Source organism: Pristiophorus japonicus, chromosome 6 (assembly GCF_044704955.1).
Source record: "Pristiophorus japonicus isolate sPriJap1 chromosome 6, sPriJap1.hap1, whole genome shotgun sequence".
Classification (NCBI taxonomy): domain Eukaryota; kingdom Metazoa; phylum Chordata; class Chondrichthyes; family Pristiophoridae; genus Pristiophorus; species Pristiophorus japonicus.
Window position 1 is genome coordinate 80,272,929 of NC_091982.1, and position 27,469 is coordinate 80,300,397.

A 27,469-nucleotide genomic window follows, 5' to 3' on the forward strand; every position below is an offset into this window, starting at 1 on the left:
CTCAACCTGAGGTGGAAGCTGGCTCGGTTCATGGGAGTCATCTGACATTGTGCTGATAAGACCCAAAAAGGATGATCTTGGTTTTCCTGATATCAAATTTAAGGACATTTTGGTTTATCCGGGTCTTCATGTTTGTTGCGAGAGGGAATTTTCAACCATTTTTCCCTGGAGAGGAGTTGAATGTGATTTAATGTTAAAGTGTTGCTTTTAACTTAAAGTGAGTTCACAAAAGTTTGAAACCCAGTACTACAAGTTTCAGATCTCCTGTAAATATTCTGAGTTCCACAGTCCTACTCACTCCCATAAGCAGTCCATGCATCTTATGTTCAGGAATGTGCCGTCACTGCCCAATATCTAATTATATGATACTATAACCCGGGGTGTAACAATAGTAACCTCGTGACTTGAATTAGATATCTTGTCGTTCACACGTGTTCTCTTGCACTCTCCAAACTTTCAGCAAATGTACTAAGACAAGGCCGAATATTTACAGACAGCAAGAGAACATACAGAATAACGGGCAAAGCAAATCCCACTTTCTTCACTCAATCTCACCTCTCTTTTCAAAACATAATTAAGAAAAGTAGTAAACCATAGGCCTTGTTCTCTTTGCAGGTTGACTTACTTGTTTTTGACTTTACCTTTTGTCATGTATGTAACCTTCATGTAACAACACTGCATACTGTGTACACCTAAGAAATGCACACCTTGACCACAGGGGGTGAACTTGTGGGAGACACTCCTCACCTGGTCATCCAGGTATATAAAGGGAGGTCCCACGCAGGGTCATCACTTCTTGGTCCTGTGAATAAAGATTCAGGTCATGGAGTGACCTTGTCTGCAGAATGTGCCTCGTGTGAATTTATAGTAGTGGGTAAGGACATTACACCTTTCTTTCTAAACAACTTACAACTATAAAACCATACTGTCTCCATTTTAGCTTTGAGCTCTATGCCCATGCACCATCTCAGTGTCCTGTTTGAAACCATGACTGACTGCCGAAGTGTCACTTTTTCTCTTTTCTCTCTATCTCCAGCAAGTAGCAGGGCTATGCCTCCAATTCCTTCTTCAGTCAGTAAGCTTGTCAACTAAACCAGCTATTTTTGTGGATGCATTGGTTGTAATTTACCAAAATTCCCTGGATTCTGGAGAGGTCCCAGCAGATTGGAAAACTGCAAATGTAACACCCCTATTTAAAAAAGGAGGCAGACAAAAAGCAGGCAACTATAGACCAGTTAGCCTAACATCTGTGGTTGGGAAAATGTTGAAGTCCATTATTAAAGAAGCAGCAGCAGGACATTTGGAAAAGCAAAATTCGGTCAGGCAGAGTCAGCATGGATTTATGAAGGGGAAGTCATGTTTGACAAATTTGCTGGAGTTCTTTGAGGATGTAAACAGGGTGGATAAAGGGGAACCAGTGGATGTGGTGTATTTGGACTTCCAGAAGGCATTTGACAAGGTGCCACAAAAAAGGTTACTGCACAAGATAAAAGTTCACGGGGTTGGGGGTAATATATTAGCATGGATAGAGGATTGGCTAACAAACAGAAAACAGAGAATAAGGATAAATGGTCCATTCTCTGGTTGGCAACCAGTAACTAGTGGGGTGCCATAGGGATCAGTGCTGGGACCCCAACTATTTACAATCTATATTAACGACTTGGAAGAAGGGACTGAGTGTAATGTAGCCAAGTTTGCTGACGCTACAAAGATGAGAGGAAAAGCAATGTGTGAGGAGGACACAAAAAATCTGCAAAAGGACATAGACATGCTAAGTGAGTGGGCAAAAATTTGGCAGATGGAGTATAATGTTGGAAAGTGTGAGGTCATGCACTTTGGCTGAAAAAAAATCGAAGAGCAAGTTATTATGTAAATGGAGAAAAATTGCAAAGTGCCGCAACACAGCAGGACCTGGGAATACTTGTGCATGAAACACAAAAGGATAGTATGCAGGTACAACAAGTGATCAGGAATGCCAATGGTATCTTGGCCTTTATTGCAAAGGGGATGGAGTATAAAAGCAAGGAAGTCTTCTACAGCTATATAAGGTATTGGTGAGGCCACACCTGGAATACTGCTTGCAGTTTTGGTTTCCATATTTACGAAAGGATATACTTGCTTTGGAGGCAGTTCAGAGAAGGTTCACTAGGTTGATTCCAGGGATGAGGGAGTTGACTTATGAGGAAAGTTTGAGTAGGTTGGGCCTCTACGCATTGGAGTTCAGAAGAATGAGAGACGATCTTATCGAAACGTATAAGATTATGAGGGGGCTTGATAAGGTGGATACAGAGAGGATGTTTCCACTGATGGGGGAGACTGGAGCTAGAGGACATGATCTTAGAATAAGGGGCCGCCATTTAAAACTGAGATGAGGAGAAATTTCTTCTGAGGGTTCTAAATCTGTGGAATTCGCTGCCTCAGAGAGCTGTGGAAGCTGGGACATTGAATAAATTTAAGACAGAAACGATAAGGGGTTGTGGGAAATGGGCGGGGAAGTGGAGCCGAGTCCATGATCAGATCAGCAATGTTCTTATTGAATGGCGGAGCAGGCTCGAAAGGCTGTATGCCCTACTCCTGTTCCTATTTCTTATGTTCTTATGTCATGTTCCTCTCCCCAAGAATAGAATCAAACCCATCATAATAGATGCAATTATTTTGTTTAGCCATTGGAGACAAGATAATGAATTGCTTCATATTCCTGATCATTGTAGCTAACAATAAGGATAGTTGGCTCACTAATACGTCAAATGCCCTTCTATCTCAGTGGCTTTTTAAACATGCGTGAATTCACTCGCTTGAACATACTAATTCCCAACTCCTTTCCGTGAAAAAAAATCAAAAATGCTGACATCTACCTTACAACTTGTTCAAGTCACTGGGGTAAAGAGGGAACAGACAGCTTAATGAGAACCATTGAAACTGTTCCCCATGACAATTGCGACTGTTATCTCATCTAGATACTCCCAGTATACATTCCTACCTTAGGAGTAGGAATGTCGCTTCCTAATGAGCTCTGCATGCAGCTATAGTTTCAAAGCAGTTGGGGATGGCTGGCTTGATAGGCAAATCAACGGACCAACTCCCAGACATGGGGGCTGGATCACAGATCAAACTCCCAACTGCTTGTGACACTGAGCACAAGAGAAAAAAGTCCCACATGTTCAAGGTCTCCTGAAAAAAGAGGCAAAAAAATGCCCAGGCATGTTACCTTATGAATGGAGCAGACCATACTCAACACATGCCTTGGTCTGATTCAATGTTAAGATTAATCAAAAGCAAATCTATTCAGCCCACTCACTGGGAAAGGGGAGCACAGTTTATTATTTTCCTTATTTACAAGGAGGGACGACCAAGATTAAGTTGAAGTAAGATTTACAATAACTGTTACTCTGTATATTCACTAATTGCAAAGGATGCGTTTATTTGTACTAACTGAAAGGCAGCCGTTTCTCTGATTCGCTCTCCGTTTTCACAACTTATTGCTGATTGGTCCCCTTGGAAGATAAGCCAAACCCTGAAGTTTCGCCAGAATGTGTAACTGGAACCGCCCAGCCCAAGTTCTGATTGACTTTCCAATTTGCAATTCGATCCATTTTGACTTCAGAAGCCGCAGAGGATAGATCTCCCCAAAAGCCAAGTTTCAGCCAAAGTCCGTTACCCCAGCATAAGTGCATCCCTCCTCCAGCTGAAGACCCTTACCCAAGCGTAAGTACATGACCTTACCCACCCTCCCCGCCATAGATGGGGTATTGTATGCGGATTGTTAACGGGTTTACTGGGTATGAAGTGAATAGTGACTTCTGGATTTCATCCACCCCAATGATGTCCCTTGTAACACACACACCCCGCTTGCAAGCAGCCGGGAGTTGGAAGAACATGATCTGTCTTCCCTGAGTTCCCACTCTTCACTCCGATCTCTCCCCCACCTGTGCTCTCTCTCCCTCCCCGCTACCCCGCCCAGTGCTCTCTCTCTCTCTCTCTCTCTCTCTCCCCTCCCCGTGGATACGCAGAGGATGCGTCGGCTGTTCGGGTCTGCTTCTGGATCGGAAGCAATGTGGTGTTTTGGCTCGGGAGTCCGGTGGGTGGGGGGGGGGGGGAAGTGAGATAGGAGAGGAGGATGCATGTGCAGAAAAGGGTTAGTGGAAATTGCGCTGGGGGAGGGAGGGCGGAGTCGGTGATATTTGTCCTAACTCTCACTTCTGCACATGCGCAGAAGGGAGACTTAGTACAAATAGTTACTCTGTAAAATTAAGTAGTTTAATTATTCGCATGTGGTATTGTCTCACTAATACGTAATCCGCTTACTGCAAGATTGGAGAATTGCATGTGAAGGCACGCAAGAGCCCTGTTGGAGAAAGCCCCATCAATCATAAGAACCTTGAAGTTCTCAAGATCATTTGAAATCACGAGATAGAGGCCGTGTGTATGTGTGTGGATGAGAGAACTGATATAGAGTGTGAGATTGAAAGAGGAAAGCTGGGCAACGAAATCAGTGAAGGGAGGGATGGTGAGGTCACATGAAAACGAAAGTCACCAAGACTGAATCATGGCTCAGTGCAGAGGCTGAGGTCGAATAGGAGGGAGTAGATTTCGGTAAAGAAGGTGCCTGGGGATATAGGAATGCAGGACTCAGAAATTAAAGGAGAGCTGGGAGGACTGGAAGACAACAAGTTGTTTGAATATCGCAAAAAAGCCAGAGGAATAGGGATCTTGAGATGAATACAATACTGTCACCAGAGCAGTTTGAGTATGGAACATGATAGAACTAATACATACTGTGCTGCTTACAGGGTGTGGCACCGTCAATTAATCCACAGGAATCCCCTCCCATCTATCCTATAGAATTATACAGCAGAGGAGGCGGCCATTCAGCCCATCATGCCTGTGCCAGCTCTTTGGTAGAGCTAACCAATTAGTCCCATCCCCTTGTTCTTTCCCCCGTGCCCTGTCATTTTTTTCTTATCAAGTATTTATCCAATTCTCTTTTGAATGTGACTACTGAATTTGCATCCACCATCCACATCTATCAAAATCATTCATGGTTTTAAACACCTCTAATCAAATGTCCCCTTAACCCTCTCTACTCTAAGGAGAACCCCCCCAGCTTCTCCACATAACTAAAGTCCCTCATCCCTGGTACCATTCCAGTAAATCTCTTCTACACCCTCTTGAAGGCTTTGACATCCTTGCTGCCCAGAATAAAACACAATACTTCAGCTGAGGCCTAACTAATGTTTTATTATACTGAGTAGGAACTGAAGGAATCTGGAAGTCAAGGAGAACAAGATCAAGGCACACTGAAAGAGATAGGTTTTTAGGAAGCTTTTTAAGGCAGGAGATTATAGAATCATAGGGCTTGATTTTATCAACCTCGGCGGGTCGGTGGCAGGTAACATCCGTGGCGGGTCCCGGCCTCACTATCAGCTCCAGCCCGCTGTCCAAAATGATTTTCTGTTGATTGGGCTTGTTAAGCCCGCCTAGTGCGTTTGCTGGCCAATTGAAGGAAGCGAGTCTGATGACGTCATTTGATGACGAGTAATCAGCTGGTTTTCTTAAAGGAGCCATGTGCAAATTTAGTTTGACATTTGTGCTGTCAGTGGTCTACAGCATTGAGGTGCTGCAAACACTGCACAAAGGTACATGGCTGCACCCAGGCTCTCCCATAACTCCCTCCATATACTTATGTAGGGAGTCACAGCACACAGGGAGCTTCTCTTCCCTTCCGACGGGCGGAAGAGACCTCCCAAAGAGACCAATGGTTGCCCATTACACAGGAGGACACAAGCAGGGATGTCATCAGGAGGGCCAGGTTGCAGTGGCGCAAAGCTTTCAATGATCTCAGTAGATCATGAAACGTTCCTGCAAAGCCACACTCAACCTCACCCTGCTGTGCCATTCATCACATCCCTATCACTCCGCCTTCCCTACCCTACTCCTACACATGCTTACTCACACCAACTTACTTTGCACCTCCACCCATCCCTCTCTTTCTACATTATCACTTCCCCATCTCACTAGCCACCCCTCACACTCATCCTAGTCCAATCATACCAAATAACACACAAGGGTATGCAATGATCATCTAAAGTTTCTGTTAATGTGGTGTCAAACATTGAAAACTTTATTTTGAACACTTTGCGTTCTTGGACAGATATATGTGCACCTTTGGAAGTGGCTTAGTGAGTTGCAGTGAACGGTGAGATACAACATTACCCCATGCAATGGTGATGAGTGTGAAAGGAATGGCTAGGCATTGCAGGGATGCTTTATGGTGTTGTTGTAGGGTGGTGCCAACCTGGTGTATCATGTGGCAGCCAGGATGTACAGCATCAAGTGAAGTAAATGTGGCCAGGGTGAGGCCATCCCTGGTGTCCCAGGCAGCAATATGGTCGGGTGCTGATGCCGTGTCCTGTGCAGCATCAGTTGATTGGCGAGAGGATGGTGTTGTTGTTGGTGCTGCTGGTGTGTCTGCCGCTGGTGTTGGAGCTGATCATGGTGGGATTCTGAAGACCAAGGTGACAGAGCACTAATGTTGATGTAATAGATGGCAGGTGAATTTGAGACGCCATTGTTTCCAACATGGGCCACGACTTCTGGTTGTTCCTCTACCTCCTCCGCAAAATCTTCCAGATCTGTTCAGTGATGTCCTTTACTCTGGCACCAGGGAGGCAACACAATATGTACTACTCAAGTATAGGAATCCAATGCAAATATGCAGCAAACTGTGGGCATCCTGGAGAAGTTCTCGGAGGGTGAGGACTGGGAAGCCTATGTCGAACGGCTAGACTAGTACTTTGTAGCCAACGAGCTGGGTGAAGAAGGAAGCGCTGCAAAAAGCAGAGCGGTCCTCCTCACGGTCTGCGGGGCACCGACCTACAGCCTCATGAAGAATCTTCTGGCTCCGGTGAAACCCACAGATAAGTCGTATGAGGAGCTGTGTACACTGGTTCGGGAGCATCTTAACCCGAGGGAGAACGTGCTGATGGTGAGGTACCGGTTCTACACGTGCCAGCGATCTGAAGGTCAGGAAGTGGCGAGCTACATCGCCGAGTTAAGGCGACTTGCAGGACAATGTGAGTTTGATGCTACCTGGAGCAAATGCTCAGACTTTTGTGTACTGGGCATTGGCCACGAGACCATCCTACGAAAACTTTTGACTGTAGAGACACCAACCCTCAGCAAGGCTATTGTGATAGCACAGGCATTTATGTCCACCAGTGATAACACCAAACAAATCTCTCAGCACACAAGTGCTAGCAATGTTCATAAATTAACTGGAACTGTGTTTGCGAGCAGCAATGCACAGGGCAGAAACCACGAGTCTGCAACTGCCAGCAGGCCTCAGGTGACCCAGATGACTCAGAGTCCGCAACAAAGGATGAATGCAAGGCAATTCACACCTTGTTGGCATTGTGAAGGCTTCCATTCAGCCTATTCATGCCACTTCACAGGGTATGTTTGCAAGAGCTGTGGAACAATGGGGCACCTCCAACGAGCTTGCAGACGAGCTGCAAGCTCTGCAAAACCTGCTAACCACCACGTGGCAGAGGAAGATCGGTCCATGGTGGATCTAAGCAATTTCAAGCCTCAGAGAGAGGAGGCAGATGCTGAAGTACACGGGGTGCACACATTTTCGATGAAATGTCCACCTATAATGCTAAATGTAAAATTGAATGGCTTACCCGTAGCCATGAAACTGGACACTGGCGCTAGCCAATCCATCATGAGGAAAAAGATGTTTGAGAGACTGTGGTGCAACAAGGCACTCAGACCAGCCCTGAGCCCCATCCACACAAAACTGAGAACGTACACCAAAGAGCTTATCACTGTCCTGGGCAGCGCCATGGTCAAGGTCACCTACGAGGGCACGGTGCATGAACTGCCACTCTGGATTGTCCCGGGCACTGGCCCCACACTGCTTGGAAGGAGCTGGCTGGGCAAAATCCGCTGGAACTGGGATGACATCCGAGTGCTATCACATGTCGATGAGGCCTCATGTACCCAGGTTCTTAACAAATTTCCTTCCCTGTTTGAGCCAGGCATTGGAAACTTTTCCGGGTCGAAGGTGAGGATCCACTTGGTCCCAGAGGCACGACCCATTCACCACAAGGCGCGAGTGGCACCTCACATGATGAGGGAGAGAGTGGAAATCGAGCTGGACAGGCTGCAACGCGAGGGCATCATCTCCCCAGTGGAATTCAGCGAGTGGGCCAGCCCGATTGTTCCAGTACTCAAAAGTAATGGCACAGTCAGGATTTGCGGCGATTATAAAGTAACTATTAATCGTTTCTCGCAACAGGACCAATACCCGCTACCTTCGGCAGACGACCTATTTGCGACGCTGGCAGGAGGCAAGACGTTCACCAAGCTCGACCTGACTTTGGCCTACATGACGCAGGAGCTGGAGGAGTCTTCGAAGGGCCCCACCTGCATTAACACGCACATGGGACTGTTCATCTACAACAGATGCCCGTTTGAAATTCGGTTGGCTGCAGCAATCTTCCAGAGAAACATGGAGAGCCTACTCAAGTCGGTACCACGCATGGTGGTTTTTCAGGACGAAATATTGGTCACGGGTCGGGACACCCCCGAGCACCTACAAAACCTGGAGGAGGTCCTCCAGTGACTGGATCGCGTAGAGCTGCGGCTGAAGAGGTCAAAATGCATCTTCATGGCAACAGAAGTGGAGTTTTTGGGGAGAAAGATCGCAGCGGACGGCATTCGGCCCACAGACGTCAAGACAGAGGCCATCAGGAACGCGCCCAGGCCACAGAACGTCACGGAGCTGCGGTCGTTCCTGGGACTCAATTATTTTGGTAACTTCCAACCAGGGTTAAGCACCTTCTTAGAGCCCCTACATGTGTTATTGCACAAAGGTGAGAACTGGGTATGGGGAAAAAAAAACAAGTAATTGCTTTTGAGAAAGCCAAAAACATTTTCTGCTCCAACAAGCTGCTTGTATTGTATAACCCATGTAAAAGACTTGTGCTAGCATGTGATGCATCGTCGTATGGAGTCGAGTATGTATTACAACAAGCAAACATTGCAGGGAAGTTGCAACCTGTCACCTATGCCTCCAGGAGCTTGTCTGAGGCCGAGAAGCCCTACAGCATGATTGAGAAAGAGGCATTGTGTGTGTTTGGGGTAAAGAAAATGCATCACTACCTGTTTGGCCTCAAATTTGAGCTGGAAACCGATCACAAGCCCCTCATATCCCTGTTCGCTGAAAACAAGGGGATAAATACTAATGCCTCAGCCCACATACAAAGGTGAGCACTCACGCTATCAGCGTATAACTATACCATCCGCCACAGGCCAGGCACCAAGAACTGTGCGGATGCTCTCAGTTGGCTACCATTGCCCACCACGGGGGTGGAAATGGCGCAGCCCACAGACTTGTTGATGGTCATGGAAGCGTTTGAAAATGATAAATCACCTGTCACGGCCCGCCAGGTTAGGACTTGGACCAGCCAAGATCCTCTGCTGTCCCTAGTAAAAAACTGTGTACTGCATGGGAGCTGGGCTAGCATCCCCATTGAAATGCAAGAGCTAATCAAGCCGTTCCAGCGGCGAAAGGATGAGCTGTCCATTCAGGCAGACTGCCTGTTGTAGGGTAACCGTGTAATGCAACCCAAAAAGGGCAGAGAGACGTTCATCTCGGATCTCCACAGCACACACCCGGGTATAATAATGATGTAAGCGATAGCCAGATCCCACATGTGGTGGCCCGCTATCGACTCTGACTTGTCCTGTGTACAGCAATGCAGCGTGTGTGCTCAGTTGAGCAACGCGCCCAGAGAGGCACGACTAAGTTTGTGGTCCTGGCCCTCCAGACCATGGTCGAGGATCCATGTCGACTATGCGGGCCCGTTTTTCGGTAAAATGTTGGTGGTGGATGCTTTTTCAAAATGGATTGAATGTGAAATAATGTCGGAAAGCACCGCCACCATTGAAAGCCTGAGGGCCATGTTTGCCACCCATGGCCTGTCTGACATACTGGTCAGTGACAACGGGTCATGTTTCACCAGTGCCGAGTTTAAAGAATTCACGACCTGCAATGGGATCAAACATGTCACCTCGGCCCCGTTTAAACCAGCCTCCAATAGGCAGGCAGAGCGGGCAGTACAAACAAAATAAACAGAGCCTCAAACGAGTCACAGAAGGCTCACTCCAAACCCGCCTGTCCCGAGTACTGCTCAGCTACCGCACGAGACCCCACTCGCTCACAGGGGTACCCCCGGCTGATCTACTCATGAAAAGGACACTTAAAACCAGACTCTCGCTGGTTCACCCCAATCTGCATGATCAGGTAGAGAGCAGGCGGCAGCAACAAAATGTAAACGATGGTCGCGTCACTGTGTCACGGGAAATTGATCTGAATGACCTTGTGTATGTGCTAAACTATGGACATGGTCCCAAGTGGATCGCGGGCACGGTGATAGCTAAAGAATGGAGTAGGGTGTTTGTAGTCAAACTAGACAATGGACAAATTTGCAGAAAGCACCTGGACCAAACGAGGCTGCAGTTCACAGACTGCCCTGAACAACCCACAGCAGATACCACCTTTTTCGAGCCCACAACACACACCCAAAGGATCAACGGCACCAGCCCGGACCAGGAAATCAAACCCATCATGCCCAACAGTCCAGCAAGGCCAGGCTTACACAGCAGCCCTGCAGGGCCAACAACTCGCCAGCCCAGCGAGGGCACAGCCAACACATCAGAACAGACATTTGTCATGAGGCGGTCTACCAGGGAAAGAAAGGCTCCCAACCGCCTCACCTTGTAAATAGTTTTAACTTTGACTTTGGGCGGGGGGGGGCGGCGGGGGGGAAGTGGTGTTATGTATCTGTAAAGCATGCACTCCCATGTTCCGCCACCAGGAAGCGCATCCCCTGAAGTCCCAAGGGATCCCAGCATCCCTTGGGAGCACTGTACATAAGCCTGTACTAAGGCCTGTTCCTCACTCTGGAGTGTCTTAATAAAGACTGACGTCACTGTTACTTTAACTTCACTGTGTGCAATCTCCTCTGTGTTAGGAACACAACAACTATATTTCCAAGCTTTGTGACATCTGCAAACTTTGAAATTATGCCCCTTATACCCAAGTCCTAGTCATTAATATATAACAAAAAGAGCAGTGGTCCTAATACCCATTCCTGGGGACTGCACTGTATACTTCCCTCCAGTCTGAAAATCATCCGTTTACTACTATTCTCTGCTTTCACTCAGCCAATTTTGTGTCCATGATGCCAGTGCCCCTTTAATTCCAAAGGCTTCAATTTTGCTCGCAAGTTTATAATGTGGCACTTTATCAAATACCATTTGAAAGTCCGTATGCACAACATTGGCTGCATTATCTTCATCAACCCTCTCCATTATTTCATCTAAGATCTTAATCAACTCAGTGAGACACAATTTGCCATGCTGGCTATCATTTATTAACACATGTTCTTCCATGTGACAATTAATTTTGTCTCAAAGATTTTTTTATGTTATGTAAAAAATAGGAGCAGGAATAGGCCATACAGCCCCTTAAGTATGCTCCAGCATTCAATAAGATCATAGCTGATCTTCTCTCTCAACTCCATTTTCCCGCCCTATCCCCATATCCCTTGATTCCTTTAGTGTCCAAAAATCTATCCATCCCTGTTTTGAATATACTCAACGACTGAGCATCCACAGCCTTCTGAGTTAAAGAATTCCAAAGATTCACAACCCTCCAAGTGAAGAAATTTCTACCCATAGTCCTGAATGGCCAACCCAATGGACTCAATTTTCCCCAAAACTGTTTTTTGGCATACTGGAGTCCAATTACGCCAAAGAAAAATCATCCAACTTTTCCCGTTTGAGTTGTTGATTTGGCGCCATGTAGCCTGTCCTTTAGCTTTCGGGGTGCAGCCCAAGATCTGGGCCAAAAAAATCGGGTTGCCAGGGTAACGAGGGACACACTGCGGGCTGAGGCTGGAATGTGAAACATACAACACATTCTTGCCAGCTACAGCAACCTGCACAAGCACCTTGCACATTGCAGCTGCATTCCAGCATTCAATTATTAAAGTGTTTATGCCAAAAGTCTATCCCCACCCTGCCCCCCACCCACTCCCTCCCTCCTGGTGCCGCTCCTAACACTGGCCAAAAGGCTCCCCTCCCCTCCCGGTGCTGGGTGTCGCTGCTAGCCCTGGCCGCAGGGCCTCCCTCCTCCTGATGCCGGGTGCCACTCCTAACCCTGGCCATAAGGCCTCTCCCCCCTCCTCCCCTCCCCTCCCCTCCCCTCCCCTCCCCTCTCTGCTTTCTGCTGCTGCTGCTGTCCGAGCTGCAGAACTGCATCTGCTGCACTGATTCTCTTAGCTGCGCCGATTTTGTTAACCGCCCAGAAGGTTTTCCCAGGCGCTGTCCTAAGAAAAATTGGAATAAATCGGAGCTGGCCAAACTTGCTTAAATGGCTAGAATTGGCGCGGTTAGCAGGTTACACCCCCCAATGAGGTAAATAAAAAATTTTAAATCGCAGCCTAAAAAAATCCTACCTAAGTGAATTACACCAGCGCAGAAATTTTGGGGAAACTTGGGAGATTTTAATTTACTCCAAAAAAAAAAGAGCAGGCCAAAAAAAAGCGCAGATAATTGGAGAAAATTGAGCCCCTTATCCTGAGACTATGACTCCTCGTTCTAGATTCTCCAGCCAGGGGAAACAGCCTCTCAAGCATCTATCCTGTCAAGCCTTCTAAGAATTTTATACATTTGAATGAGATCACATTTAATTCTTCTAAACTCCAGAGAATATCGGACCATTTATATCTCTCTCCTTTTAATGGAACAGAATTCCAGAGGGCAAATTGGCTGACAGATCAGCCTCTGATGATGGACTATAAGGGGGCAAGGAACAAGCAGTAATCCTAGGCTGGTTCGCCTGCTGTATGCCTGACAAAACTGCCAGTAGTATGCGGCATGCATGCTGCATCATTTATAAACTACTTTGGACAAGTACCGATATAGGCATTAGGCCCCCGATTTGCATAGGCAATGGGTCCAACGCCGGTTTCAGGCAGATGCCCTGGATGACTATAAAGTGCCCTGGCCGATATGGTGTGTGGTTGATACCCAGCTCAGAATGAGCGTGTGCACACCACATGACATTTGGGCCCTTCAGCATCCATTTTTCACCTGAAAAAAATAGGATTGAGCAGCTCCAGTTTAAGTCAAATTGTTGTTTTGAGATTAATTATCCGATGTCCTAAACCATAAGATTCCTATCATTAGAGTCAACACTCGGAATTACCATTAGTGATGTAAAAACAGAAAATGCTGGAAATCTCAGGAGGTCAGGCAGCATCTGAGGAGAGGAAGCAGAGTTAGCGTTTCGGGTTGATAGCCCTTAGTCAGAATTCAAGGCTGGCTGACGAATGTATTGGAGAGTTGTAGAAATTGATAATGGTCCCTTTATAAATAATTCTAGTAATGCACTCCCTGTATTGGATGATAGTTTTAACTGTTGTTTTGACTGAAGGGCTTGATTGCTTTGGTTGAGCGAAAGTCAGAGACTGAAACGTTAACTACTTCTTCTCCACAGATGCTGCCTGGCCTCCTGAGATTTCCAACATTTTCTGTTTTATTCCAGATTCCAGCATCTGCAGTATTTTGCTTTTGTATTACCATTAATGATATTCGTTTATGAACACTTAAAGCATATGTATGGCATTCATCCATCTGCTATTTTAACAGCGGCTTCAAAGAAATGTCAACAAATGGACTAAGTATTTGTCTTTTAATATTAGCAACAACAATATCTTAGTCTCCTGAATCAGAGGAGTGAAGGTTGTAGGATGGGAATATGACTGCAACTGCATCTGGATGAGATAGGATTTCACACGATCTCTGTAACCACAGAAATCACACTCCATAGTTCAGTCTCTGACTTTCACTCAACCAAAGCAGTCAAGCCCTTCAGTCAAAACAACAGTTAAAAATATCATCCAATACAGGAAGTGCATTACCAGAATTATTTATAAAAGGGACCATTATCAATTTCTACAACTCTCCAATACATTCGTCAGCCAGCCTTGAATTCATCCCTTCATCCTTTGTTAACTTCTATTATAAATTCCTAAGTCTACAAACATAATGCCTATTTAAAATTGTCATGCTATAATTACACCGTCCAGTAGTGGTCTGTAGGGTCTCACTTTTGTATTTCCCAGCTCCTCAATCTGAACTGTATAGAAACTCCTACACTGCAACCAATTCTCTACTTCCCAAATTTATGTTTTGCCAATTGACCTATAAAAGAATTATATAAAATCAAAATATTAAATGAAGGTAAGGACAGAATGCAAAACATTAAAATGAGGCCTGAATTACATTTGCGCGCCATGGTCCAATTATCTCTCTAACCCTGTGTTGTGTCCTTACACACTACTATAAATTCACACGAGGCACATTCTGCAGACAAAGTCACTCTGTGACCTAACCTTTATTCACAGAACCAAGAAGTGATGACCCTGCGTGGGACCTCCCTTTATATATCTGGGTGACCAGGTGAGGAGTGCCTCCCACAAGTTCACCCCCTGTAGTCAAGGTGTGCATTTCTTAGGCGTATATAGTATGCAGTGTTGTTACATGAAGGTTACAGTTGCATGAAGGTTACATACATGACACCCTGCATCACCTGTAGACTAACCTTTAGAATTAAAATTTCCTGTCTCCATCATCTATACTGAGTGTGTCTCACCCATCTTCTACATTGTTGCTGTTGGTCAGTCAATTTTATTATTCTTTATTGGTTAACAAAGTTTCTGTACTTTCCTCATGGGATTTTTCTATTCTTTTAGTCATTAAACATTATACCTTTCCCCCAATTTCAATTTTTGTCCTAATCACAATGTACCAGAAAATAAACTATTAATATTTCTCCAAATTACAATTCCTCACCCATTCTAACAAATCCACAAGAAAAAAAAAATCACACATTTGTAAACTTGATTCCAACAACATTTCCCATCTACTGACAGTCATGCTAGACCTCTAAACATCATGGGCTCTGAGTACACCTTCCTCATCACCTGCATACAGCACAATTGCACCCCTGGCTACTGACTCCCACGTTCTGAGACAATGTAAACAATTAAAATACACATGCCCAAAAGTCCATCTCCGACACAGGACTAAATTTCCAGGAGTGCCATACAAGCCTGCTTAGTGTAAGAGCCGCATTGAAAGTCAATCAACCAATAGAGGATCCATGGATCTAAAAAGAGAAACGTCAACAGATACAAAAGCTGAAAGAAAGATCTGGACATGAGCATTTCACGCACCATTATGGCCATTTAATACGAAGCTGATTATATTAGTTTTGATGTATAAGCCCAGGGCTCAGTTTAAAAAAGGGAGAGGGATAAACCCGGCAACTACAGATCAGTCTGCCTAATGCAAGTGTTGGGGAAACTTTGAGACAATAATCAGGGGTAATATTAATTGGCATTTGGAAAAGCATAGACTAACAAATAAAAGTCAGCACAGATTTGTTAAAGGCAAATCATGTTTGACTAACTTGATCGAGTTCTTTGATGAAGCAACGGAGAAGATAGATGAGGGTTGTGTGGTTGATGTTGTATATGTTGACTTTCAAAAGGCATTTGACAAAGTATCATATAATAAACTGGTTAGCAAAATTAAAGCCCATGGAATTAAAGGGACAATGACAGCATGGATACAAAATTGGCTAAGGGACAGAAATCAGAAAATAGTGGTGAATGTTTGTTTTTCAAACGGGAAGGAAGTGTAGAGAGTTGTTCCTCAGGGGTTGGTATTAGGACCACTGCTCTTTCTGATATATATTAATGAAGTGGAATAAAACTTAGAAATATAGTAAATAGCGAGGAGGCTAGTAACAGGCTTCGGGAGGACATAGACAGACTGGTAAAATGGGCAGAGACACGGCAGATTAAATTTAACACAGAAGTGTGAAGTGATACATTTTGCTCGGAAGAACGAGAGGCAACATGAACTAAATGGTACAATTCTGAAGAGGGTGCAGAAAGAGAGAGACCTAGGGGTGTATTTACACAAATCTTTGAAGGTGGCAGGGCAAGTTGAGAAAGCTGTTTAAAAAAAGTATATGGGATCCTTGGCTTTATTAATAGAGGAATAGAGTACAAAAGCAATGAAGTTATGCTAAGCTTTTATTTTAAAAACTGGTTATGTCTCAGCTGGAGTATTGTGTTCAATTCTGGGCACCACACTTTAGGAAGGATGTCATGGAGAGGGTGCAGAAGAGATTTACTAGAATGATACCAGGGATAAGGGACTTCGGTTATGTAGAAAGACTGGAGAAGGTTAGGTTGTTCTCCTAAGAGCAGAGAAGGATAAGAGGAGATTTGATAGAGGTGTTCAAAATCATGAATTGTTTTGATAAGAATAAATAAAGAGAAACTGTTTCCTTGGTAACCAGAGGGCACATATTTAAGGTGATAAGCAAAAGAACCAGTGGCGACATGAGGCAACACTTTCTTACACAGCAAGTTGGGATGTCCTGGAATGCACTGCCTGAAATGGTGATGGAAAGAGAACCAATAGTAACTTTCAAAGGAGAATTGGATAAATACGTGAAGGGAAAAAAAATGACAGGGCTATGGGGAAAGAGCAGGGAAGTGGGATTAGTTGGATGGCTCTACCAAAGAGCCGGCACAGGCACAATGGGCTGTATCATTCTCTCATTCGATGTTTCTAGTTCAGCATCCCACTACAAATCCTGTCTCAGGCAGTTAGCATGCCTGAGCCGACACCAAGTACAACAGGAAAAACAAGAGACTTCAGTCATTGCAGGAACCGCCCTTCAGCCCGGTTTCCGAAAAGGGTAAATAAAAATAGCAGAGAGAGAAGGAAATACCGACAGAGATATACTGATAAAGTGAAAAAGTAAAGACCAAAAAAAAGATAAATGCCAAGAAGAAAAATAGTGAGGTGAGAAAATGAAAAAAGTTATGTATTAAAAGCATTAAAAAGATGACACACAAAAAGCTGAGAAATATAGAAATAAATAGATAGAAAGAAATACTGAGGAACAGATGCAGAAATTACATTTCTATGCAGAGAAGCGAGAAAGAGAAGTGATGGAGAGGGAGAAAGTGTAAGGACTGTAAGCATCAAATCTCAAGGATCTGGACATTGCGTTTTAATCTCCAAGGATTTGTTGAACATATTTTTTCTCACCGCAGAAAAAGCTGGAAGCAGTTTAGAAACATAGAAACATAGAAAATAGGTGCAGGAGTAGGCCATTCGGCCCTTCTAGCCTGCACCGCCATTCAATGAGTTCATGGCTGAACATTCAACTTCAGTACCCCATTCCTGCTTTCTCGCCATACCCCTTGATCCCCCTAGTAGTAAGGACCTCATCTAACTCCTTTTTGAATATATTTAGTGAATTGGCCTCAACAACTTTCTGTGGTAGAGAATTCCACAGGTTCACCACTCTCTGGGTGAAGAAGTTCCTCCGCATCTCGGTCCTAAATGGCTTACCCCTTATCCTTAGACTGTGACCTCTGGTTCTGGACTTCCCCAACATTGGGAACATTCTTCCTGCATCTAACCTGTCTAACCCCGTCAGAATTTTAAATGTTTCTATGAGGTCCCCTCTCATTCTTCTGAACTCCAGTGAATACAAGCCCAGTTGATCCAGTCTTTCTTGATAGGTCAGTCCCGCCATCCCGGGAATCAGTCTGGTGAACCTTCGCTGCACTCCCTCAATAGCAAGAATGTCCTTCCTCAGGTTAGGAGACCAAAACTGTACACAATACTCCAGGTGCGGCCTCACCAATGCCCTGTACAACTGTAGCAACACCTCCCTGCCCCTGTACTCAAATCCCCTTGCTATGAAGGCCAACATGCCATTTGCTTTCTTAACCGCCTGCTGCACCTGCATGCCAACCTTCAATGACTGATGTACCATGACACCCAGGTCTCTTTGCACCTCCCCTTTTCCTAATCTGTCACTATTCAGATAATAGTCTGTCTCTCTGTTTTTACCACCAAAGTGGATAACCTCACATTTATCCACATTATACTTCATCTGCCATGCATTTGCCCACTCACCTAACCTATCCAAGTCGCTCTGCAGCCTCACAGCATCCTCCTCGCAGCTCACACTGCCACCCAACTTAGTGTCATCCGCAAATTTGGAGATACTACATTTAATCCCCTCATCTAAATCATTAATGTACAGTGTAAACAGCTGGGGCCCCAGCACAGAACCTTGCGGTACCCCACTAGTCACTGTCTGCCATTCTGAAAAGTACCCATTTACTCCTACTCTTTGCTTCCTGTCTGACAACCAGTTCTCAATCCATGTCAGTACACTACCCCCAATCCCATGTGCTCTAACTTTGCACATCAATCTCTTGTGTGGGACCTTGTCGAAAGCCTTCTGAAAGTCCAAATACACCACATCAACTGGTTCTCCCTTATCCACTCTACTGGAAACATCCTCAAAAAATTCCAGAAGATTTGTCAAGCATGATTTCCCTTTCACAAATCCATGCTGACTTGGACCTATCATGTCACCTCTTTCCAAATGCACTGCTATGACATCCTTAATAATTGATTCCATCATTTTACCCACTACCGATGACAGGCTGACCGGTCAATAATTCCCTGTTTTCTCTCTCCCTCCTTTTTTAAAAAGTGGGGTTACATTGGCTACCCTCCACTCCATAGGAACTTTGTGGGAGGGGCCCAGGTATTTCTCCATGTTGGACTGAGAATGATGGGCAGGGGGTCTGGGAAGACAATGGCCAAGATAAGGCAATTCATCGCAGGTGATGAGCAGATGGAGAGTCCATTGTTAAGCAATGTGAATTCGTCAAAGGTAGATCAGGTGAACTGATCAGTGATCGAGCCATTACCTGGATGAGATACCAGAACAATAGAAAGCCATTAAGCCCAGACTGGTCGGAAGTGAAAACCCATCACTGGATTCAAAACAGGAAGCCTCAAAAACAAGGAAACATTATTGGGCAAAAAAATACACCCACAGGAAGCCTCGAAACAATAACAAACTTTATTCAGCCTGAAAGGGCGGACAATATGGGGGTATAAAAGAGGTCGGGTGGTCACAGCTCGCTCTCTTGCTCTCGCTCTCTTGGCCTCTACAAGGACCAAGCCCTCCATATGGGATGGAGAGAAGAAACCAGAGAGAAACGTTTTCATCAGAAGCAGTAAGTAAGCCAACGAATCGGTGAGCATCATCTCTGCACACGCATCTTTTAAGATCACAGCCACGGTGTGAGGGGGTATCGTGGGTTCTCCCAACCAATATCTTGGAGGTTTTCAGAGGAGGTTTTAGACGTGGGTACTTCACGATAGTGGCCTGTTTAGATGGGCCAGACTGTATATTGTACTGCATTAGTTTGTTTTACACACCAGAGTGTGTGTGGTTTTACTGGGTGCAGGTGTGTGCTTTAACTTTAATAAAAGTATTGCCGGTTGAGACCAAGGTATTCATCCCTGACTCATTCATCTGTTCAGTACAGTAATCACTCCTAGTGCTAGAACTATTGTAAAGTGGGGGTGCTTCAAAACACCTAAGGGAAACCACTTACAAAAGAGACAAAGAATAAAAAAGGGGGGAGGATAAACTTGGTAACTACAGGCCAGTCTGTCAGTGGTGGAAAACTACTGGACATCATTCTCAATCTACCAGTCAGAGACGCATCTGCCCATGACAGCATTGGTAGTAGTGACCACCGCACAGTCCATGTTGAGACGAAGTCTCGTCTTCACACTAAGTATACCCTCTATCATGTTATGTGGCACTACCATCGTGCTAAATAGGATAGATTCAGAACGGATCTCGGAGCTCAAAATGGGGCATCCGTGAGGGACTGTGGGCCATCAGCAACAGCAGCAGATTTTTATTCCACCGCAATCTGTAACCTCATGGCCCAGCACATCCCTCACTCTACCATTATCATCAAGCCAGGGGATCAATCTGGTTCAATGAGGAGTGTAGAAGAGCATGCCAGGAGCAGCACCAGGCAAACTCAAGAGAGATGCCAAACTGGGGAAGCTGCAACACAGGACTACATGCATGCTAAACAGCAGAAGCAGCATGCTATAGACAGAGCTAAGTGATCCCACAACCAACCGATCAGACCAAAGCTCTGAAATCCTGCCACATCCAGTCATGAATGGTGGTGGACAATTAAACAACTAACTGGAGGAGGCCCCATGAACATCCCTATCCTCAATGATGGCAGAGCCCAGCATGTGAGTGCAAAAGACAAGGCTGAAGCATTTGCAACCACCTTCAGCCAGAAGTGCTGAGTGGATGATGATTCTTGGCCTCCTCCTGAGGTCCCCACCATCGCAGAAGCCAGTTTGATTCATTCCATGTGATATCAGTAAACAGCTAAGTGCACTGGATACAGCAAAGGCAATGGGCCCAGACAACATCCTGGCTGTCGCACTTAAGACTTGTGCTCCAGAACTAGTCATGCCTCTAGCCAAGCTGTTACAATACAGCTACAACACTAGCATCTACCCAACAAAGTGGAAAATTGCCCAGCTACATCCTTCTAGTCCAAAAAAAAATCCAATCCGGCTAATTACGCCCCATCAGTCTACTCTCAATCATCAGCAAAGTGATGGAAGGTGTTATCAACTGTGCTATCAAGCGGCATTTACTCACCAGCAACCTGCTAACCAATGCCCACCAAGACCACTCGCCTGCAGACCTCATTACAGCCTCTGTCCAAACATGGACAAAAGAGCTGAATTCCAGAGGCAAGGCGAGAGTGACTGACAAATGCTGCCATGATGTCAAGGGCAGAGTGTGGCATCAAGGAGCCCCTCATAAATTGAGGTCATGAATGGAACCACGGGGAAAACGCTCCGCTGGCTGGAGTCATACCTAGCACAAAGGAAGATGGTTGTTGGAGGTCAATCATCTCAGCCCCAGGTCATCGCTGCAGGAGTTCCTCAGAGCAGTGTCCTAGGCCCAACCATCTTCAGCTGCTTCATCAATGGCCTTCCCTCCATCAGAAGGTCAGAAGTAGGGATGGTCGCTGATGATTGCACGGCGGTCAGTTCCATTCGCAGCTTGTTGGATAATGAAACAGTCCATGCCCACATGCAGCATGACCTGGACAACATTCAGGCTTGGGCTAATAAGTGGCAAGTAGCATTTGCACCAAACAAGTGCCAGGCAATGATCATATCCAACAAGAGAACAGTGAACCACCTCCCTTTGACATTCAATGGCAATAGCATGGTCGAATCCCCCACCATCAACACCCTGGAGGGTTATCATTGACCAGAAACTTAACTGGATCAGCCACATCAATACTGTGGCTACAAGTGCAGGTCAGAAGCTGGGTATCCTGCAGTAAGTGACTCATCTGCTGACTCCCCAAAGCCTTTCCACCATCTACAAGGCAGAAGCCAGGACTAGATAGAAGTATACAGTGGGGTCTCCGCGTGGTCGGTATTAGGACCATTGCTTTTCTTGTAATATATAAATGACCTCAAAATGGGTATAGGAAGTACAATTACAAAATTTGCAGATGATACAAAACTTAGCAACATAGTAAATAGTGAGCAGGATGAGAACATAAGAAATAGGAGCAGGAGCACGCAATACGGCCCCTCGAGCCTGCTCCAACATTGTTATATCATGGGTGATCTTCAACCTTAACTCCACTTTCCCGCCCGAACCCCACATCTCTTGATAGCAGACAACTTCAGGAGGACATAAAGAGTGGTGAAATAGGCAGACATATGACAGATGCAATTGAATACAGACAAGTGTGAAGTGATGCACTTTGGGAGAAACAACATGAAGAGGCAATATAATCTAAATGGTACTCTTTTGAGGGGGTGAAAGAGCAGAAGGACTTGGGACATCACAATCACAAATCTTTGAAGCCAGCAGGACAAGTTGATAAGGTGGTTAATAAAGCGTACGGGATACTTGGTTTTCAAAAGTGGACAGAGCCCAGACACTGGGACAGAGCCCAGACACTGGGACAGAGCCCAGTCAGAGCCCAGACACTGGGACAGAGCCCAGACACTGGGACAGAGCCCAGTCAGACTTCAGACACTGGGACAGAGCCCAGTCAGAGTCCAGACACTGGGACAGAGCCCAGTCAGACTCCAAACACTGGGACAGAGCCCAGACAGAGTCCAGACACTGGGACAGAGCCCAGACAGAGTCCAGACACTGGGATCGAGCAGCGATCACTATAAGATGCGCGGCCGCGCACTGCTCCAGGGAACCCACGCAGTTGGCTTGCCGGTATTTCAATGTAAAAACCAGGCAGGCGCGGTATTTTGAAGAGGCTTCGCAGGGCCCCAAAAAATTACAGGGAACATAGGGACAGCAGACACTGGGGCAGAGCCAGTCTGTACCTGTTACTGAGGATGTGAAAGAGAACTGGTGGGGACCAGAAAGAGATAAACATTTTGTTGGGAAGACAAGAGGATACAGGGAGCAACCCTAATCAAGAGCAAAGAGAAAGTGAGGGGAAGACCCTGCTCAGGACAAGAGAGAGGAAGAAATAGCATAGTATGTTAAGTGCAGAGAGAAAACCTGTTGAGGGTAGAGAAAGGCCTACTGAAGGGAGGGAAAAGAAACCTCGGTCAGTGGGTTGGGTTGGTGGGAGAGAAACTGTTGCCGTGGTGAGGGAGTCAGCTTTGGCTCACTAAGAGCAGAGGAGACAGTTGCTATTAGAGCTAAGCAAGCTCACATTTTAATAAAGGATATCCTCTGATTTACCATGAGCAATGTCACAGGGGATCTCCTAGCATCTCAGACTGCACAACCTCTAGGTAAAGTACAGATTACACAAAAACAATATACACTGTCACTAGCCCCAAAATGAGAATCACAGCCATAAGCACAAATTATGTATAATAAAAACTACAAGAGTGAAATGGATGGAGGAATGGATGGTAATGGGGAGTGGGGGTAATTGTAATGGTGGAGGAAGAACAATGCCATCTTGAATGGGGGTGAAAGAAGACGATCAAATGAACTAGGCTGAAGGAGCATGGTTCCAGGCCAGAATTTTCACGTTGCCGTGTTTGTGGGTTTAGAGGCGGGTCGGCTGCAAAACTAACAAAAATAGGCAGCACATTGGGAAGCCGCTCTAATCCAGTCTCCAACTCGGCACGTTTGCCAGTGCGACATGGACCCAAGCGGGAGAAGCAGGCGACATAATTAAACTCATGAAATCCTTGTTATCAGACCCTTAACAGGGTTCTTAACTCCGGATTCTGCATTTAACGACCTGAGCACGGGAAGCACGCAGCTTAGGAACCTCGCCTGTGAACGGGAGCCGGAGGTTCAGTGGCCATTGCGCGAGGGCAATAATTGACAGTTGGGAATACCGCATAAATACACACACCTTACTCCTCATTAATTGCTAAAAAGGCTGATGACTCCAGTCTGTGCGCAGATTTAGATTTCTGGAGTTTGCAGATCATTTCTGCAACCTTGGAAGCCACTCTCACCACATTGCTACTCAGTATTAGAACATTGAGGGATTGGCTCTCTGATCTCCACTTTATTTCTGCCATCTGCTACATCAGAATGGGTGCAGTTTATATTGTCTCACCTTGATCCTCAGAATCAGGCCAAGATGAGAACCACCACCAACAACAATAGAGCTCCCCCTAGTGGACTACTGCACCACCTAGTGGGCCACCGATATAATGCAAGGGTCATGTGGCAGAGTCACATGATGACAGTTCCTGTAGAGCCATCTTGTAGAGTGCGTTTCTTAGTGATGTCCTCAGAATATATAATATTGGCGATGAGGATAGGATTTCTGGATTCGCTAGCTGAAATTTTTATTGGTGGATGTTCCTGTCAATCACCAGAGATACTTTGAGAGGTTCTTTGTTTTGCAAGAACAGCTAAAAATCCAAGGTAAATTTCAAGTAGTTTGGTGAACTGTCGACATTGCGAGAGTCCAGATGGCTGCGCCAATGGGAATAATAGGGCACTTGGGTGAGTTCCATCATGAATGAAAGACTTTCAAAGCATATGTGGAGCGGCTAGAAATGTTTTTCATCACAAAGAGTATCGTCGAAGTCCCCTATGATGAAAACCATAACAGTGTGGTTATAGAAAAGAAACGACTATTTTCTTGACTGAAGCAGGTCCCGAGGTGTATGCAACCCTGAAAAATGTGCTTGTTCCCAACAAGCCAAAGGACAATTACTGACAGAGATTCTGCACAATAGTCCTGGGCCTCTGAAAATGACTGAAAGTTATCCTTTTGGAACATGAGATCAAGTGAATGACGGGGGTATCAGTGAGCACACTGTAGCTTTAAAAAAGCTATCAATTCACTGTCATTTTAGAAACTTTCAGGACCAAGCATTGCATGACCGCTGTTTGTGGGATGAAAAATGAAGCAATCAGAAGAAAGTTGTTGACAACCCCTAACTTGATTTTTGATTTAGCTTGTCAGACAGCTAGGTCAATGGATATGGCCAACCAATACTCCCGACAATTTCGGTGCCATTTCCAGTGATCAGACAACAGAGATAAATTGCCTGCAGGTTAAAAGTAAAAGGCAGTTGGGCCCCAAAGCCTCAGCAACTGGCCAAGGTAACAGCGCACTGAAGTCGTGCTATTAGTGTCTGGGACAACACATTGCTCAAAACTGTCCAAATGTGAAGGCAGGGTGTTTCTTCTGCAAGAAAACTGGGTATCTTACAAAGGCATGCCAACTGGTGCAAACCGATGTTCAATGCTAGAAGTAGAAATTGCCAGAGACTACATAGCATTGAAGAGAAACAACAGGATGAGGAGGTTCTGGAGATACACATCATCAGGAGCACGAGGGTATCTAACAGCGATTCGCGAAGTATCGTCATCTAAGTAGGCATTGCAGGAACTAGGATAGCCATGGAAATCGACACGGGTACATCCGTGAGCGTAGTAACAGAATCGCTGTATCTCAACATCACAAATTACACCCAATAGGGAAGAAGTGTTCTATTTCTCATACATTGATGAGCTGCCAGTCACACCTGAAGAGATTGGTAGAGCAACCAAACGTGACCCAGTTATGTCAAATGTGTATGATTATATAGCAAATGAATGGCCAAACCAGGTATCAGAGGAAGATATTCGTTCATATGAATGAATTGTCAGTGGATAAAGATTGTATCATGTGCGGTGGCAAGAGTAGTTATACCAAATAAGTTCAGGTCCAAATTGTTAGATCTTCATGACCAGCACCTGGGAATGTGTTTGATCAGAAGTTTTGCATGTAGTTACTTATGGTGGCCAGGTTTAGATAAAGATATAGAGTACATCGTTAGTGTACAACATGTCAATCGGTAAGCAAGAAACCACCATCAGTACAATTACAGCTATGGAAATGGCCTCCCAAGGTGTGGCAAAGGTTACATGTCGACATGTAAAGGACAGCAATTGTTTATTGAGATTGATAGCCATTCCATATGGTTAGAGGTGTTTCCGATGCGGAAAATAAGTAAGAGACAATTTGCGAAGATTGTTTTCTTCATATGGCCTCCCAGAAGAAATTGTGTCTGATAATGGGCTGCAATTTTGTTCAGAAGAATTTGCAGTTCATGAGCAGAAATGGTGTGAAACATATATCAGAGTTCCACCATAGCACCCTGCTTCAAATGGTGCAGCAGAGCGCACAGTACAAATTGTAAAATGTGGCCTCATCAAGCAAATGTTGGCTCCAAATCCAAAGAAACGGCAGTTGTCATTGGACCACAAATTAGCAAACTTTGATTACTAGTAGAACCCCAGCAAAGTTATTTATCAAATAACAGCCACGAACCAGGTTCTCGTTGTTAAAATCAAACTTGGCACAGTCAGTAGAAGAGAAACAAATAAGACAGATAGAGAATGATGATAAAGATAAAGAGAAAGAAGTGTGAAATTGAATCAGAAGGTGAGTGTGAAGAACTATCTATATAAATGGTTAAAGTGGTTACCAGGAAGATTAGTGAAAATATGTGGTCCTCGCAGATATTTGGGCAAGATGTTTGATCGTGGAAAGATTAGGTAAGTTCACATACTTTACCTACAGATGTGGAAGGAGTTGGAAGTTAGAATGACTCGATTATTTCTGATGAGTCAGATAGTCTTGATACAAGTAGACTACCAGTGTCAAAGGCCTTTGTAAGGTCGAAGAATGCCACGTATAAGGACTGGCACTGTTCCCTGCATTTTTTCTGTAGCTGTCGCGCTGCAAACATCATGTCCGTTCTGCTCCGTAGGGGACGAAATCCGCACTCTGACTCCGGGAGGAGTTCCTCGGCAAAGCACTGACCACACTCGATCAGCTTCGCTGGGCAGGCCACATAGTTCGCATGCCAGACACGAGACTCCCAAAGCAAGTGCTCTACTCAGAGCTCCTTCACAGCAAACGAGCCAAAAGAGGGCAGCGGAAACGTTTCAAGGACACCCTCAAAGCCTCCCTGATAAAGTGCAACATCACCACTGACACCTGGGAGTCCCTGGCCAAAGACAGCCCTAAGTGGAGAAAGTGCATCCAGGAGGGCGCTGAGCCCCTTTGAGTCTCAACACCAAGAGCATGCAGAAATCAAGCGCAGGCAGCGGAAAGAGCGCGCGGCAAACCAGTCCCACCCACCCCTTCCATCAATGACTATTTGTGACAAAGTCTGTGGCTCTCGTATTGGACTGTTCAGCCACCAAAAAATTCACTTCAGGAGTGGAAGCAAGTCTTCCTCAATTCTGAGGGATTGCCTAGGATGATGAGAGTACCAGTAGCAAATCGAATGCAAATGTATCAGATGTACTGGAAAACAAGTACACAAGAAAGTCAGAATTTAAGTCTGAGTCAGGCAGACAAACTGTCTGAAGTTGTAGAGAGTCCAAATGTAGATCAAGGGTTGTCCTTGGAGAAAAACTCTCAGGCTCAGCCCAGAATGAGTCTAAGTTCGACTCCAAGTTTGGAAAGTTTTGTTCGAGAGCAAAGGTATACTCTTCGAAACAGAACACCAGTGGTTAAGTTTGAATTGTAAATATGGCAAAATAAGTCAATGGGTTGGAAATTCGACAATTTTGCGACCAGGTTTTTGGTGCTATTTCACCTATTTTGGCAAAAACCCGGTCGGCGGAAATTTCGGTGAAGTTTTGCGGTGGCGGTTTTTAAATATCGCTGGACAGAGGACCGCCGCCATGCAAAATTCAAAATATCGCTTTCACCAAAAATTTGGCTCTGTGCGCACCCGTATTTTGCGCGAAAAAAAACCGCCAGGGAAAAAGCTGCGTTGCAGCCCTTGGAGACCTGCAAAAAAAGGTAAGTTAAAAGTTTTTACTTTTTTAATTCTTTTGCAGTGATTCGCTGGATAAGTGTCTTGTAAATGTTTTGTGAATTTTTTTTGTTGGTTTTTTCCAATTTATTTTTAGGTGTTTTTCTGCCCTCCCTAGGCCTAACTCAAGCGGTATCTGCCTTGGACT

The 27,469-nt window shown here is 45.3% G+C and overlaps 1 protein-coding gene across 1 annotated transcript in view; it reads right to left on the bottom strand.

Annotated features, from left to right (window-relative positions):
• The window catches only part of LOC139266132 (short coiled-coil protein B), a 33,397-nt gene extending 7,153 nt beyond the window's left edge, over positions 1–26,244 (bottom strand). The window contains exon 1 of the mRNA XM_070883978.1: positions 26,148–26,244. Coding sequence (XP_070740079.1) covers positions 26,148–26,244 — 97 coding nt within the window. The remainder of the gene's footprint in view (positions 1–26,147) is intronic.
• Between the last annotated feature and the right edge of the window lie 1,225 nt (positions 26,245–27,469).